This window comes from Clytia hemisphaerica, unplaced genomic scaffold (assembly GCF_902728285.1).
Source record: "Clytia hemisphaerica strain Z4C2 unplaced genomic scaffold, Clytia hemisphaerica genome assembly, whole genome shotgun sequence".
In the NCBI taxonomy this organism is placed as follows: domain Eukaryota; kingdom Metazoa; phylum Cnidaria; class Hydrozoa; order Leptothecata; family Clytiidae; genus Clytia; species Clytia hemisphaerica.
The window spans coordinates 326,988-342,562 of record NW_027103334.1 but is presented as its reverse complement, the minus strand read 5'-3'; the positions used below and the strand labels follow the sequence as shown (position 1 = coordinate 342,562).

Below are 15,575 nucleotides of genomic sequence, written 5' to 3'. Positions count from 1 at the left end.
TCCTGTTCTTTAAGTGCATTGTTCCAAGGCCTTCAGGGCTTTTTCTTCATTTTTGAAGACAAAAGGAACTTGGAAATAAAATAAGAAGATTAGCTTCTAGAATGTTCTAGAATTCATCCATTGATTTTATAATTAAGAAGAGAAGTTTTTGCATTCACCAAACATTGCGATATAAAACATGTACAAATCTAATCGAAAAAAATCCCTCCTTAAATATATAAAATAAGGATATGTAAAGTAAGCAAATAATTAAATACTATATTCAAAAGACAAACAAATTTGTTCTCCTTGTGCGCTATTTGTTTTACTCGTTATAAGTCATCGATACATCTATTCAGTACAATTTCAGTATTCCATATTAACTTTCATGTGATTGAAGTGGTTTTCCTCAAGGTGTTAAAGAGTGTTAGAAATGAGCATCTAAACCTCCTAAAACTCCAAAAATGAAGCGTTCTTTTCGATCACAATTAGGAAGATCTGTCAACCTCGTCCCCGTGTATTCCAGGCTTTATTTACGTTACTGATTGACGCCAGAGAATACCCTGGTGTTGGCTGATGCGAGTTCCCCCTCTCAGAGGGGGGGACTTCTCAAACGATACGTCATAAAATATTCTGACGTTACAAAGTTACACTGCAATGCAACTAAATCTTACACGTTCGAAAACCAGCCAATGCCAGGGTGTTATCTAGCGCTACCAGTAAGAATCAAAAAGCTGATAATACGCAGGGAACGAGGTTGAAGACCTATAAGATCCAACGAAATCACACACCAGGGCACACATTCTGATCAACTTGTCATTTATCGCACGAAGCTGAACTACGCTGCCTATTGGTCAATGTCGTTCAAACGTATTACCACAATCCATTTATTCTATCAATATCGAATTATGTGTAGCAATTAAATCCTTTCCGACACCCATATAGCTCCATGACAACCAACTTGGATAACGCTCTTGAGCAAGCTGTAAAAAGGTGCCTAAAAACAACAATACATTGAAAATTGTCTAATAAAAGAGATCTCCAAGTGGTATCTAAATGGTTAATTTTACAAAGCCGTTTGTGACTTCAGAATCAAGTGAGAAAACATGCTGTGAAATCTGATTTCCACACTGTGTAAATCACACGGATGAGAAGCCATGTATTCTCTCCGAAAAGAAGCACTTATCCCGTTTGTGATTTTAAAATCAAATGAGAAAACATGGTTTGTGATGCATGTACTTTCATGAGATAAACTTTCGCGGGGATTAATTTTCGCAGATTTTGCGGATTTGGGTGTCATCCGCGAAAATCCGCGAAATGAAGTCCCAATGGAAATTTGGAAGGGTCTCATCCACGAAATATTTCTAAACAAAACTCAAATTTTTGAATTTCGCGGATAAGCCCAACTGCGAAATTTAATCCCCTCGAAAGTTTATCCAATTAAAGTAACTCGGTGATTTTTTCCCGTGTAAAAGATTAAAACAAATTCCTATGCTGAAAGAAAATGACCAATAAAAGTATTTGAAAACGTTCTACCGGCTTGGACTTATCGTCAAAAGAACGTATGGCTATCATTCACAACGGGCAGATGTTGTGGGAAGAATTTTATTACCTTTTCCCCGTCATACTCGATTCCAGTCTCCATGTGTTCTAGCTCGTCATCGCGAAACTGCTTGATCACCTGTGGTAAAGAAACATTTGACATTCAATCGTATTTTGTAGTACTTTCAAACTTAAGAAATGACACTTATAAATTGTGAAAAATTTAAACACCTCTTGGGGAATACTTAAATGAGACCATCTAAAACCTAGAAACAAATTATAGAGCCTCCCAGCCTCTGACCCATAGTAAGGATACCAGTTTAAGATGTGTATAAAACATGTAAATATTTGATATCAATCCTTGTCAGATAGGAAGAAAACAAAGATTATATTTAGATATAAAGTTGTCATTAACAACAACAGGTTAAACATCCACGATAAGTCTTCAAATCCAGCCAAATAAATTTACTACATTTTTTAAAAATTCATTTACCTCGAGTAATTCTTTGTATTTTTCAGGATCTTCGTTCAATAATTCACGGAGCTGCCTGAAAAAAAAGGAAGAAAAAGAAGTAAGGAAACTTCAAGACGGTTCTAGAAACAATTTCTCATAAGTCGAGAGAATCCATTTCAATTTGTTGCATTTACTAAAAAGCCTTCTAAGCAGTTTGTGTGATAACGTGATTGGGACTTTTTTGTAGCGTGATTACGTGATTTAGATTTTTTTTTCGTGATTGCGTGATACTGTAAGTGGTCAAAACGTGATCGTGATTTGAAAGATTTTTGAGTCGTGATACATGATTTGTACTTTTTCAAAGGGATGTGTGATTTTCCATTTTTTTGCTGATTTGCGTGACCGTGATTGAAGACAAAAAATTGCGTGATATCGTGATCAGAGTTACCGCGGGAGGGGGGGGGCTCTACTAAATATTTTCAAGATTTTTTCAATAAAAAAGGCGACTTTTAATGTACGTTGTTTTAACATTAGATCTGTCATTGGAATCACTTCATTAGGTAATTCCATTCCCAAAGACAATAAATAATATTTTAAAAAGAGAAATCGAAACCATTGGTTGTAGAATGTATCATACACTGTGAAATATTTGTCTTTAAATCACCTTTCCTTCATATAGTTCCTTTATGAAGTTGTTTGCAAATGAAATACATACCTATCGTAATGGCCACCGATGACTTCTTCAACTGCTATGGTGCACGCCATCGCTCCTTCCTTTCCTAACAATGCTGTTCCTGCACCTGAAGAAAGGAATTGAAATTGAATGGTATAATTACATCCCCGGCTCTATTTTCAGTATGGAATTTAACCATTTCGTTTTAATAAATAATCAATAATACATACTTTATAAAATATAGGGTCTTAACCATGGAATTAGTAATGGCTCAAAATTTTATATATAACGTTATTGTAATTGAGATAGAAGAGATGGCTTGGAAAGATTGGTAACAGTAGACTTTGCTGTAGTTGCCATTTTTAATAATCAATTATCGCTGACTCGCCAACGTGTTTTTTAATAAGAACATCCAAAATTTTTAAAGCCTTTTGATGTTCTTAACTTTTTGAGTTTAAAGCCTAAAAATGTTCTTAACATTTCCTTTTTTCACCATTTTGCAAGTATTTCTGCAAAGCCTTAAAATGTTCTTAACTTGTTCTTAACATTTTGGCCATCGAGCCTGATGTTCTTATATAGTTTGTTCTTATAAAAAAATATGTAAAGATGTTTCTTATAAATTACTTCGCTCTGAAAAAGCAATCTTTAAGACTTAATTTCAAAACACAACGCAACAAAGATGTTTTTATTTTACCCTCTCACATATTTTAAAATTTTTAAAGTACCGAAATTCGTAGAACTTCCATCTTTTTTGCTACAGTCATTCATTCTTTATCCTGCACCCTATCAGTTTCAATTAAAACATGAGTGTTATCCAATGATTCTTTTAATTCTATGATCATAAGACGGAAATTTTCTTACCAAGAGCAAAGCCTGCAATGTTCCATAGCGGTAACATAATAGTTGGCCGAACTTTATACTCTGGTAGCAGCTCTCTGAACTTGTTGACGTGTGCTTTTTCTTGGTCCCACATTTCCTGAAAACAAAATAGAAATTTTATGATTATCTATTATGGTGTAATTATAGTGTAACTAAAACGGTCTAATCGCAAAATCCCTTTTATTCTGTCATATTGGCAATTTTGGCTATTTTACCACTTTTCGAAAATTGAGCGAGAATGTCAATTTCGGGCCTTCAACTTAATTTCATCGAATATTTCGATCTGGGAGGGATTTATTGGTTTCTAGGCTATATTTCAAGCCCAACCAGACCATTTTTGAGCTTTTGGATCCCCATTTCCTTAAGTCTTAAGTCTAGCGTTAAAACTCAGAGTCAAAAGTACCATTCCAATCCAATTTAGAGCGCTTCCAAATTGTTTGTGGTTATAAAATTTTGTGCGGAATTTTCCTTTTGTGCTAAGTATTTTGGAACTGATTGTAGCTACGGTAAATTTTGGCATATACCCTAAAAGGATAAAGATGCAATATATGGAGAAGATTTCTACCCTTTTCCATCAGCAAATTCTTTGTCATACATAATGTTGAAAATCCATCAGCAAATTTTTTGTCATACATAATGTTGAAAAATTTTATAATTTTTATAATTTAATGCTATAAATTTTATTGAATCTTAGGTGCTGGTTGCAACTTTCTTTCAGGCTTAGCTTAAGCGCTCTCAAACAGCATCTAGTATATATACATGAAAACCATCAGAATATGATTTTTCAATGGAAATCAAAACTACAAGTCAGACCTAACAAAATTAATAATGGCACTATCACCATAGATGTTTTGGCGAACGCAACAGTCTTTTGAATAACTAATTACTCCACAGCAGTTACCTAGAGACAAGATAATTTATCATGTTTTTATTGGCTGAGGGAAAATAATGGATGTAGAGTAATTAGTTATTCAAAAAACTGTCGGGTTTTCCAAAACATCTATTGACAATCAAACAAAGAACTTTCTGTCAAGCCTTGTAAACATTCCAACAACTTCCATTGAAATGATCTGCCAAAGCTAAGTTCTACCATTTTGCGCTGTTTGAGGATTTAGCCAAGTAGAAAAAGCCACCCCCTTAGAACACCCGCAATCTCCATCACTGGTGAAAATTTTTTCAATCTGTCAATCATTTTCTCAAGCCTAGAGTACACAAAGCAATTCTTTCTTTACAATAGTGCCTAGTGCTTGCTTATGATAGTACTAGTGTTTTTTACTGCTCTAATCACATACTGAATTTGAAAGATCTTCTATGTGAAGTTTTTTCTTGGCAAACTTCAGAAACTGACTTTAGTCCCGCTTTTTCAGAACTTTAGCTTAAAAGCTCGCGTGCAACATCAGGTCAAGTCCAAATATCTGTTTTCTGTAAATTTTCTATGAAAACTTAGAGCTATACTGACTGTTATTTTTTATTAGTTCAGGCATTAGTTCAGGCACGACCCATGTATGTATAGTCAGTTAGTCACACTAGGAAATCTAGCTTTCAGAAAAAACAACATCAGTCATCTACAGGATGTATTTGCACAACAAGGATGAGAGTTACCTGAATCAAGTTTGCAAGACAATTAATTAAAACTTGAAAGTTTGAAACAAAATAAAACGTGCAGCAGCCAAATATCAACCAACCAAATTTTGTCGTTCAATTCCCGAGACAGCGCTTCGATTTTTAAGGCCTTGCTTATACGCTAAAGTAAAAATAATTCCGCACATGTAAATGGGTCATTGTTTGAGGTCCGGCAAAATTTCCGGGAAATAGCCTATCCGGCGGTGCGCGGATCTAGGTGAGTTTCGCCTCCCCCGTAGATCTTTTTCTTGTGAAGTTGATCTTCAAATTAGTTTTCAAGGTTGGCTTGGCTCAAATTTTTTCATCTATGGCTCAAATTTTAGGCAATTTCTCAAAGTTTTTGAAAATGTTAATTTCATTAAAAAGCGCCGGGTTATTTTTTCATGAATCCCTTTAGAAGTTTTGCGGCGCATTTTTTTACTTGAGAGTCAAGTAAACGATATAGCGCTTTCGCAGCATTAATCTTTGATACGCATTTTGGCGGGACGCTAGTGTGACTAACTGATAGTGGTCATTGACCTTGGTTCTGGTTGTTGCACAGGCGACTGAGGTTCGATTCCCACTCGCAGCGGTTCACTTGGCAAGTGAATTAATCTTTGCCTGGGTCAACCCATGCCATGTGAGGAGAATTGGGTAGTCAGTCCAAGGTGCTGACGGGGCGGCAGGGGCGCTCATTGAAAGCGTCTATAGTTGCGAAAATAAGCCTCAAAGCCTCCTGCAACTCAACCAAATAGAAATATATATGTATCATATATGGCTCGAACTTTCTCAGGCCACTTGGACAATTTTGAACTCCTGAAAAGAAAACCCGAACATGGCCAAAATCTTTGTGGTCTGAACTTTCATGAAAATTACCTTGGCCCAAGGGTTTGTAATTAACGCAAGGGTAACCTATTCACGTAATAATATGAGAGTTGTTACAGAAGTGTAATATACCTGGTTAAAAAACTGATTTCAGCAGATATATATTCTCAAGAGAATAAAGACAAAAAGCTAGAACAATTTAAAAATTAAAAACCTGTATAACTGGACCATATTCTGTCTTTCCAAGAACAGCCATTTGGCCAGCATAAATCCTGTCAGCACCAACTTCCCCTGCATGATCAACACGCAAAATTTTTGACAACATCATTTTTCTTCTGCGATTTTCTATCTTTTCTGATCGAACAGGGTGATTACTATCATGACTCAGTGATGAAATCGAAGTTGTGATTCTTCTGTAGGAGACTCCACAATATCTTTTTAAAGAACAGTTTGCAGGTCTTACAATTAGAAGCATGGTTTGTATGGTGGTTAGCGGTTGTTTTAGTTTTTTCTGAAATCTTCCTGCTAAGCCAAAAATGAAACCGAAAGTGAAGTTTTTTTTCTAAAAGTGATGTAATCTTATTATTGACCCGTGCGATGTGCAAAGCATTGAGTTTCAAGCCCGAAGGGCTAGAGGTCAATCTCTTTGGTAGGATTTGAAGCCAACAAATCCTACCAAAGCTGCGCGGCCTTGAGCGACACGCCTGGTTTTTACACAAATGACAGATTGAAACTAAAATTTACCGCTTAATTTCGAAAAATATATCACTCAAAACAAAGGAATTGCTAGATTCAATCCGTCATCAAAAATACGGCGCATATTTTAAGGCTTCAATTTTTCTTGCCTGAGAAAGGTTAGAGATTGACCTCTAGCCCTTCGGGCTTGAAACTCAATGGTGCAAAGGCCTTTAGCAATGCACGCGGTAGGGATGTGAAATAGCATCTCGAAAATTTATAGTAATTTCAAAATGGCGTCTTTCCAAACAAATTTTTTTTCACCGTCTCTGGCCCTCTGGCCTTTTCTTTACTGATCGTTTGAAGGTTTCACCTGCTGCGCAAAGGCACTGATTATTGGGTGGAATAAGTATAGATATTTTATTTTATCAAACTCAGTAAATGACCTGGCCAGACCTGGCACTCGGGTAAGTTATGGCATATGTCTCAAAAACTGAAAATTACAATAATTTTTAGATCGAATTTGGGGGTGCCCAGTGCACGAACGGCAAACTTATTTTTCTCTTTTCTCACTTACTTTTGGTTTTTACATAAATCCTTTTTGACCATCTCGTAAACAAGCTTGAAGTCCTTCTTTCAGTTTGTTTTCACTATATATATTTGAAGGCTTCTTTTCTTGTCTTAGAATAATAAGTCGTTAAGGCTGATGGAAATTAATGATATGTTTACCGTAATGACGATTTTCAGAATTTGATGCGGCCAAGTTTTCATTATTCATTATTCATTATTTTCCCATAAACATTTATTTTTACCAGATTTTTCGTTTTTCCTTATACAGGTGTTTGCCCCTCAGAATGCCACTGCCCCTCAGAATGTCAGTGTTTGGAAAATGGCAGCTACAGGCTTTGAGAATCATTTTAACCAAACTTTTTTGTGGTTTCCATGTGTATGAAAGTATAAGGCCTCAATTTCAATTGAAAAAATGTGTTTAGAAATGGGTGAAAAAAAATTAGGACCGGTTCAGTAAAAAAAAATCACATAAAAAATTTCACTTTTTTTTTGGTTTTTGGCCTTGAATCCTGTGATCTGAATATAAGTGTGCAAAGTAGCAATTTTCAATAAGCCCCAACATAGTAGAAACATTTTAAGTAGAAATTAGCTGTTCCCAATACCATAGACAAATCTATGATGGCAGAAACTCTTACATCACAAGACTGGCATTTTGCGGGTCCCCCTTAATTGGAAACGGAGTTTTCATTTCATTCTTTAACATATATCGAATATTTTTAGGAACAAGGATTTCAATGCAAATTTAAAATAAACTATAAATAAACTACTATGAAACACAATTTACAAAAAAATTATTTAAAAAATTGTAGAAACCATTTTTAATGGAAAATATATTAAAAAGGAACAATTTTAGATTTCATCAAATATTGCATGATTGGAAGTTTACATTTGTCCTGTCTTTGTTTTTCAAAATATCGAAGATCTGTTTTACTTTTTCATATGCAGGAACATTAAATTTAGATGCTCCTCTTAAAGGATTGACTTCTAGAGGCCCACATATTACATCAGTCAATTCAAAGGTTGACTCGTCAGGTGGTAGATGGGAAGGTGTGTATTCCAAAACAGTGCCAGATCCAAATTTCGGTTTGAGTAATCTCATCACAACATTAGTTACATCGCCATCCATATCATAAAGAAAGCGAGAGACAAACTTTGTGATGAAGAGTGTTTCAGATTTTTTGCCTTTGCAGCAGACACCAAACCAATGAGACTAGCCTTCTGTATTTGGAGGGCTTAGTCTTTTCCAAGTTGATTTCATTGTGGCAATTTCGTCTTCTTCCTCCAGCTCTTCATCAGCAGTAGACCTAGCATCAGCCTTATCATCAGTAGTTGAGTAGCTCTCACTATCATCATCATCATCATCAATATCAGAAAAGAAGTCTTCATGTCTTGATAACTTAACTTTAGCCATATAATAGCTTGCCAATACCTTTCTTACCCTTACCTTTTTGCCCAACTTAATGTCTTACTTTATTACTTTTTGATAAAACCTAATTTTTACTTTTATTAAATCAAACTAGTCCAAATTTACACACAGTCTAACTAATCATTTACAATATGGCTTTTCTAGGTAGTTCAAAGCAATAGGAAAGGGTGGCTTTTAATCAAACTGGTCTACATAGTTTGGATTTTTTGAAAAATCATCTGCAAAAGGTGGCATTTTGAGGTCCCTATCACTGGCACTTTGTGGAGCAAAGTGGGATTCCCTTGAAAATAAGTCAACATAAATTTTACATATTAAAAAGGATTCAAATAAATGCATTCACACAAAATTTCATCAATGGATGACTTTTTGTTCTCCAGATAATGCGATTTTCCAGACTGACATTCTGCGGTCCCCCCTAAATAAAGTATAAAAGTTCAATTTGAGAAAAAAATACCAAAAACCTAAAACTTTGAGATTTAAGTTCCTGGGAAGAAATTTTATAATAGAAGACCTTGTAAAAACACCAAAAAAAGTTTAAAAAAGTACAGAAAAAAAAAATTAGAGCAAAAGTAAATTTCACGTACATTCTGAGGGGCAAACACCTGTAGATACACAATCTCCTCTTGTGTCTCCGGAACTCTCGTGTTTTTATTGAATCTTTTGGTTCCCGTTTGTACGAGCTTAAAGAGATAAATCTTTTTCTTCCCGCTAGAGAATTATATACGTAATGTTATCTCCACAATATGACAAAATTAAATTCACACGGTAAAGACTACTAGAGGGCCGTTCGGGTTGTTAACAATCTAAAAAAGCCACGGGCCGTTTGTTTTGATATCAACTTTGAAAACTTTTGTTCTCTGCTCAAGTGGGAGGAAAAATAATGACAACTTTACTAGAAAATGGCAAATAATGACAACTTTACTAGAAAATGGCAAATAATGACAACTTGATGCGGCAGGTTTTTGAACACGCGGGCAGCTTACAGTAGACATAACATTAAATTCCATCGGCCTAAAGCGAGCGCTATTCAGACACAGTCCGCGATTGAACGAGGAACCAGAAAAAATTAGAGCTTCGCTCGCAGGTACTACTTTAACTCACTAACTCTTCAAAACCACGTGCTTTTTCACTAAAAAAGCGTCTTTTTTATAAGAACTTTAGCGTTTTACTAACCTGTTTATTTTTGTAAATATTTTCTTGTCGTCCATTTTTTTGTTTTCTTTTTCGAGTTTTGCTCATTGCAAAGCGCAGCAAGGGGTCTTCGACAAAAAACTTTCGAATTTTTTATCGGCATTGGGCCGATAAGCTTCACACAAATGTTTCAACCGGTATTCCAACGAAGCCATATTTTGGTTTGTACAGAAATTTCGCCCGCTCAAATCAAAACAACAAAATGGTCAAACTCACTAAAGCAAAACATTGCCGCCATGGCATTTCCCTGGATAAAAATTCTGGTCACGTGACCATCCGTGATTTTAGACCAATGAAAACGCTTCATTTCCCCGGATCAAAGTTGTGTCTACACTAACACGCGGGAACTAGCTAGAAAGCTAGAAAAAAAACTGGGGGTCAAATTAAATTTTTCTACCTTCTTGCGGCAAACATAAAAAAGAGAGCCAATTTATTTAAGAAATAGGTGTTATATCATAAATAAATTATGTAAGTAAGTGATATTTTAAGTAATATATTTAAGTTCATTAACAATTTTATTTTGAAGTTTGTTTTTAAAAACAAAACCCCCGTGCTAGATGATAATTTCATTTTCTTAACTTATGGACCCATTTGGAAGTATTTTTGTAATACAGATCATTTGGCAGTGTAGTACCGTAAGTTGGTCTAATCTCGACATACGTCTTCCAATCTCGACACTGGATCTGTAAAATAATCAAAACAAACCTTGAATGAAATTCTTGGTATCATTCTTATCAAACAAGTTCATCCATCAAACTAGAAGTTCAATAAACATTGCCATCCTTTCAATTAAAAAAACAGCCAAATTATAAGCAGTTTTACACAACACGCGAAACGCATGCAAACTTCCTCGTAACTTTCTCAAGTCCATCATTAAAGTTTTACAACTTTATTACACTTCAAGTCACGTGATAAAAATAATTTGCGCGCTTAGTCGACCTGGTTTCTATTTCCTTATTATTTATTGCAAGCACACGCTCTAGGCGCTAGGAGGCCACGTTAAACTTCTAGGCGCCGCACCTAGCACACCCGGTCCCTTTTCAAATTCATAAGGAAACCGGGTTCTTTTAATTATTTTCGGGTCACGGTAAAAAGGTCTACTAAAAAATTCCTCACATGCAAAATGTTGTTGTGATTTGGGCATCTTCGTTGTTAGCATGCTAATTAGTTTTTAGTGATTACTACATCGTTAAAGTGTTCTTTTCAAATATAAGTAATAACAGTTCACATTTCTCATATTATATTAACAATCTATGACGTGATAGAGAGAGAGAGTACAATTTAGTGATTGATTGATAACTTTGGTATGTATTTGTTTATGTTTGATTTTTTATTTCGAAGACCAGCCTACAGCTATGTCGAGATTGGAAGACGTATGTCGAGATTAGACGATCCTACTGTAGCAGCCTATACAAGAATTGGAATCTAAAGTCTGAAGTCGTAACTCCTTGCCAGTGACCCCGCAGAGAAATTTTTAGTCGGCAGACACTGACTTTAGGTTGGTTTGGAAATCGTTTAATTTTGAAATGTAATCTTCACTTTAGATGAATACTTTTATTTATTTGGATTCATGAAAGGTTCAAGGTTTGTTTACTTTTTATTTCAAATTATTTCATTGATTATTGAGCTGCAATAGCTGATTGAAAAACGAAGATTTTTTATAGTTATCAGCGTGGGCTTGGCCGCCATTTTGAATTTAGATTTTTTTTCTCCGGTACTCGGCAATTTAGAGGTTGTTCGTAATACACGATTTGGCGTACGCGTAACACTTGTGTTCAGACCCCCTCCCCCCTTGCTCTTATCGGCCAAAATTTTCGAAACCAATTTTTACATCTTCGAAAACACAATTTTTTCCAATCATGTCCGCCATCGCGTTGATCTTGCCTTCCCACCCGTCTTTGTTGAGTTTTTGTCTATTTGCACCAGTATTGAGTTTGTTCATACCTGCATTGGTATTGTTAATCAAAACGAAAGTTAAAAAGACGCGATGAAGTCGCAACATTTCGAAGGAAATGGCAGCACGCTGGCCAATGAAAAAAGAGTTTTTTTATCAAAGCTAATTCAAAACTGTATTTTTAAAGTTGCAAATTTGTGTGCGAAGGTGAAAGCAAGTGAAATTGTATGCTTTCAGTTGAGTTTGTGGACAAAATCAGAAAGAAATTGGCTGAAAAAATTTTCGTCCCAATACTTGTTTTTTTATCGGTATGTAGTTGGACCCCCCTCCCACCCCCTTATAGGCCCAATGCTGATAAAAAATTCTAAAGTTTTTTGTCGAGGATCCCAATGTAGTTTCTTCTTTTTTAAAGGGACCCTTCGCTTAAAAATGATAACAAGACACTCACTTGATAATCATATGAAAAGCTACTTTCCGAGTGTGTTCGAACTGTCTAGAATCCGCGCTCTCCTCCCAAGAAAAACCTTTTGCTTGGAGTCGAGTTGCAGGTTTATGGTTAATCGATGTCGGCTTCAGAACTCCCAATGAGCCCCGGTTGTGTTGGTTTAAGTCAGACGGAGACGCCATACTGTTTTCAGAGGAGTTTTTCGATATCTCTACAGGAACTAGCAGTAAGTTTTAAGTTCTTTGGATATGTTGTTAGGGGTTTTTGGACCAATATAGTTTCATTTCCTAAAGATCACAAACAAGCGAGGGGTCCCTTTTAATTAAGTTCATTCATCCAAGAAGTTTAATGTTACTTCGCCATGTTTGTTTTTGATTGATCGCTCTGGCTGTTTCAAAAACCATAACAAACGAACCAATGTTTATGCCTCGGGTCCTCTTTGTTTGACGGCCCACATGACCCACAAATTCTTGTAGACTGCCGGTTTTTTCTGTCGCTTTATATTACGGAGATGAAAAATTCCGGGATTCTTGGGGAAAAAAAGTTTAGAAATTATCTCCGTTATTTTTTTAATGTAAACTATGCGAGCAGTAGGCCAGGCCCAATTGATAGTTTGGTTTGTGTCCTCTGACCAGCTCTAAACTTTTGCATCCATTGAAGTATGGAGTATTTAGTTATGCAATAGAACTTTCCTAAAGGAGTATTTTTTTTAGTCTATGTCTCAAAATTCTGGTAATTTCTCATAAGTTACTTTCATTATTGAAAGCTTCAAATAAAATATTTATTAGAAGGGTAGAATTTTTAATTGTTTAATGTCTGTTTCAACCAATGACATTGCTGGCTATGATGAAGGTTTACTACTGGCCCTAATTTTTGGCGCTAATGGCTTTTGGCACTTTGGATGACAAGCTGTCTTATAACTTTTGTTTCAATAGTTGGTGTTATTAAGGGTTGAATGTTTTCTTCTCTTTAGTTCTCAAACAAAAGCAGGAATTTAATGCTAGTGTTTGATTTTTAAAGTATCCTTTCTGATTGGACGAAAGCAACCTTCATTTGATTGGATACAATTGCACAGCAACTTTTTGATTGAAAAAAAATAAAATAGGTAATCAATATTGCAGTGATTTGATAATAAAATATTTAAAATGCGTTCACAAGTGTCTGGGATTGATCAAATTAAACAATTTAAATATTCTCCAGGGGGTGAATTCTAGTTTTCCTTCTATTCTCCATATTTGCCAACATACAAAAGCTCATGAAAAATTTCAAAATTGAACGTTTTTTTTAGGTTTTGATTTACCACACCTCTGGAAATTAGGAACTTTTTGGCAAAAAGGTTTTTGAAACATTTTGTAAAATATTCTTTTTTTTTCTTTTTTTATTGATTTTAGCTGATGATTGTCGTCCATACAGGCGGCATGAAACTTAAAGTTCTAAATTAATAATTAATAGTCTCTTTCTTTTAACTTAAAACATTCTTTTAAATACATATTTAAAGGTAGAGGACAACAATATATACTGCATGATGTCAGCGGAGGAATCTACAACTGAATTCTTACTGCATTCCAATCAGGTACAATGATTGATATTCCGTATCTTATTTCATTTTTTTGCACTTTATTTAGATTTCATTATCTTTCAGTTACTGAGATTTGAAAATTATAGGAAAGATAACTAATTTAAATATAAAGTGATTACGTGTTATATCTGCCATTGTAGAAAAGAAAAGTATTGGTATAGAAAATGTATGTATGTATGTATATTGCACCATTATAATTATGATGGTTGTTAGCATGATGTTCATGACACTTATTTTTGTATTTTGATAATGCAATCAATGTTTTTTATATATTTAATGTATTACTCGTGAATTTATATACTGTTTATCTTCACCAATAGAATGCAAATGGAGCAAGTTTAACTATGAGAAGGTTTTTTGAAAAGAAAAATTTATACTTTCACAGCTTTATGGGGGGGGGCTGAACTATCAGAAACTCAGAAACTTTGAGAAATGAAAATTAACAATGATGTCTTCAAATATTCTAAAATTGGCTATACATTTTTTTTGCCCTAGAAGCCTTAAAAATTATCATTCTAAATAATTTCTAGCCAACTTTAGTTAATTAAACTGAGCCACTTAATCTTCATGAAAGCATAACATTTCAGCAAACCTTGTCTGTTGTTTTTAAACTCAGATAATGTATATGTTTGTTACATTTTTGTAAACGTGTGTTGTTTTTTGTGTTTCATCTTGTATAATTTTATTCTGCACTTGTCCATTATAGTTACACTTACTTTCAAAGATCATGACTAAACTTTTGATTTTGGTTTCATTTTATCATATTATCATAATGTCGCTATACTTTAAAGATTGTCATTAGTGTAGTAATTGATTGTAAATAAAGTAAAGTAAAACTGCACATACATGCACATTTAAATTAAATTCTTGTTTACAATACTATTTCTTATTCAACTTTTTGTTTCAGTTTAAACTTAAATCAATAATGCCAGAATGCCGAAGGTGTCACAGCAAATTCATTCAAATGATAATGCCATTAATGATAACACTAATTGGAACCATAATAGTGTTTGTTGGTGGGCTGACGAGACTCTACAAAACAGATATTAGGCTTGCTATTGGTATCATGCTGATATTTTTCAACATTATTACATTCTTTGTATTTGGTCTTGATAAATGTTGCGCTAGAAATGAAGGATCAAGGGTTGCAGAAATGGTGTTGTTTTACATGACCTTTTTTGGAAGTCCCGTTGGTGCTGTTCTTGGAATGCTTTTCTTTAGACACAAAACAGCAAAAAGGGAGTTTATTTGTGTCATTGTTCTATTGTGCTTCTTTAATTTGCTTTGGCTTTTTGTCTATTTCGTGGCTACAGCCAAGACAAGCCTCTCTGCTGCATATAGGAGCTAACTTTGATTATGCTACTGAGGAACTATAGTTAGCAAAATTTTCTTCATTTGAAATATTTTGCAAGTTCTCTCGCATTTTCTCAAGTTAAACAATTTTATTTCAAAATTTGTGTGATTTTTTTTGTGGTGATTTTTAAACTACAAGAGATAGAATTAAGGTGAAAATAATGTAAATAAGCATAATCTCATAATTGCAATCATTTTTAATTGTATGCATATGTCATTATAGACTAATTTTGTAAAATTTTTATTGCATGATTAAGCTATGCAAATCAGTTACATATCGTTAATGTAAAAAATATTATATTACTGTTCGTATTTTCAATATTCTTGTATAATTGTTTATCTTTTATTGTTATTTTCTGAATTTTGTAAATAGTTCAATTGGAATGATAAACTTTCTAAGTTTCTTTCTTTCATTTTGTCTTGTAGCTAAAATTTGTCAGTAATGAGTGTCTTCTGTAGACAAGATTTAAATCACTGGCCTGTCAGTA

General features: G+C 34.4%; 1 protein-coding gene and 1 long non-coding RNA gene across 4 annotated transcripts; one reads left to right on the top strand and one right to left on the bottom strand.

Moving 5' to 3' along the window:
• Positions 1 to 104: 104 nt before the first annotated feature.
• LOC136816684 (5-demethoxyubiquinone hydroxylase, mitochondrial-like) lies at positions 105 to 6,511 on the bottom strand. The gene is made up of 6 exons (XM_067073014.1): positions 6,169 to 6,511; positions 3,510 to 3,624; positions 2,691 to 2,775; positions 2,015 to 2,069; positions 1,592 to 1,660; positions 105 to 976 (listed from the first exon to the last, which is right to left on the bottom strand). The coding sequence occupies exons 1-6, from the start codon at positions 6,427 to 6,429 to the stop codon at positions 899 to 901; spliced, it is 663 nt and encodes a 220-aa protein (XP_066929115.1). The 5' UTR covers positions 6,430 to 6,511; the 3' UTR covers positions 105 to 898.
• Positions 6,512 to 6,916: 405 nt separating this feature from the next.
• On the top strand, positions 6,917 to 15,498 carry LOC136816670 (uncharacterized). 3 transcript variants are annotated; one of them, XR_010847965.1, is made up of 3 exons: positions 6,917 to 7,096; positions 13,654 to 13,728; positions 14,642 to 15,498. It is a non-coding gene; the product is annotated as an uncharacterized lncRNA (long non-coding RNA). The 3 variants fall into 3 exon arrangements; XR_010847966.1 differs by lacking the exon at positions 6,917 to 7,096 and adding an exon at positions 12,981 to 13,260; XR_010847967.1 differs by lacking the exon at positions 6,917 to 7,096 and adding an exon at positions 13,269 to 13,491.
• Positions 15,499 to 15,575: the final 77 nt, after the last annotated feature.

Coding starts and splice junctions, on each gene's coding strand:
- LOC136816684 (XM_067073014.1), bottom strand. CDS start 6,429: ATGCTTCTAATTGTAAGACCTGCAAACTGTTCTTTAAAAAGATATTGT. Junction 3,625..6,168: donor AATATGGTCCAGTTATACAG/GTTTTTAATTTT, acceptor TTTTGTTTTCAG/GAAATGTGGGACCAAGAAAA. Junction 2,070..2,690: donor ATCGGTGGCCATTACGATAG/GTATGTATTTCA, acceptor CTTTTTTTTCAG/GCAGCTCCGTGAATTATTGA.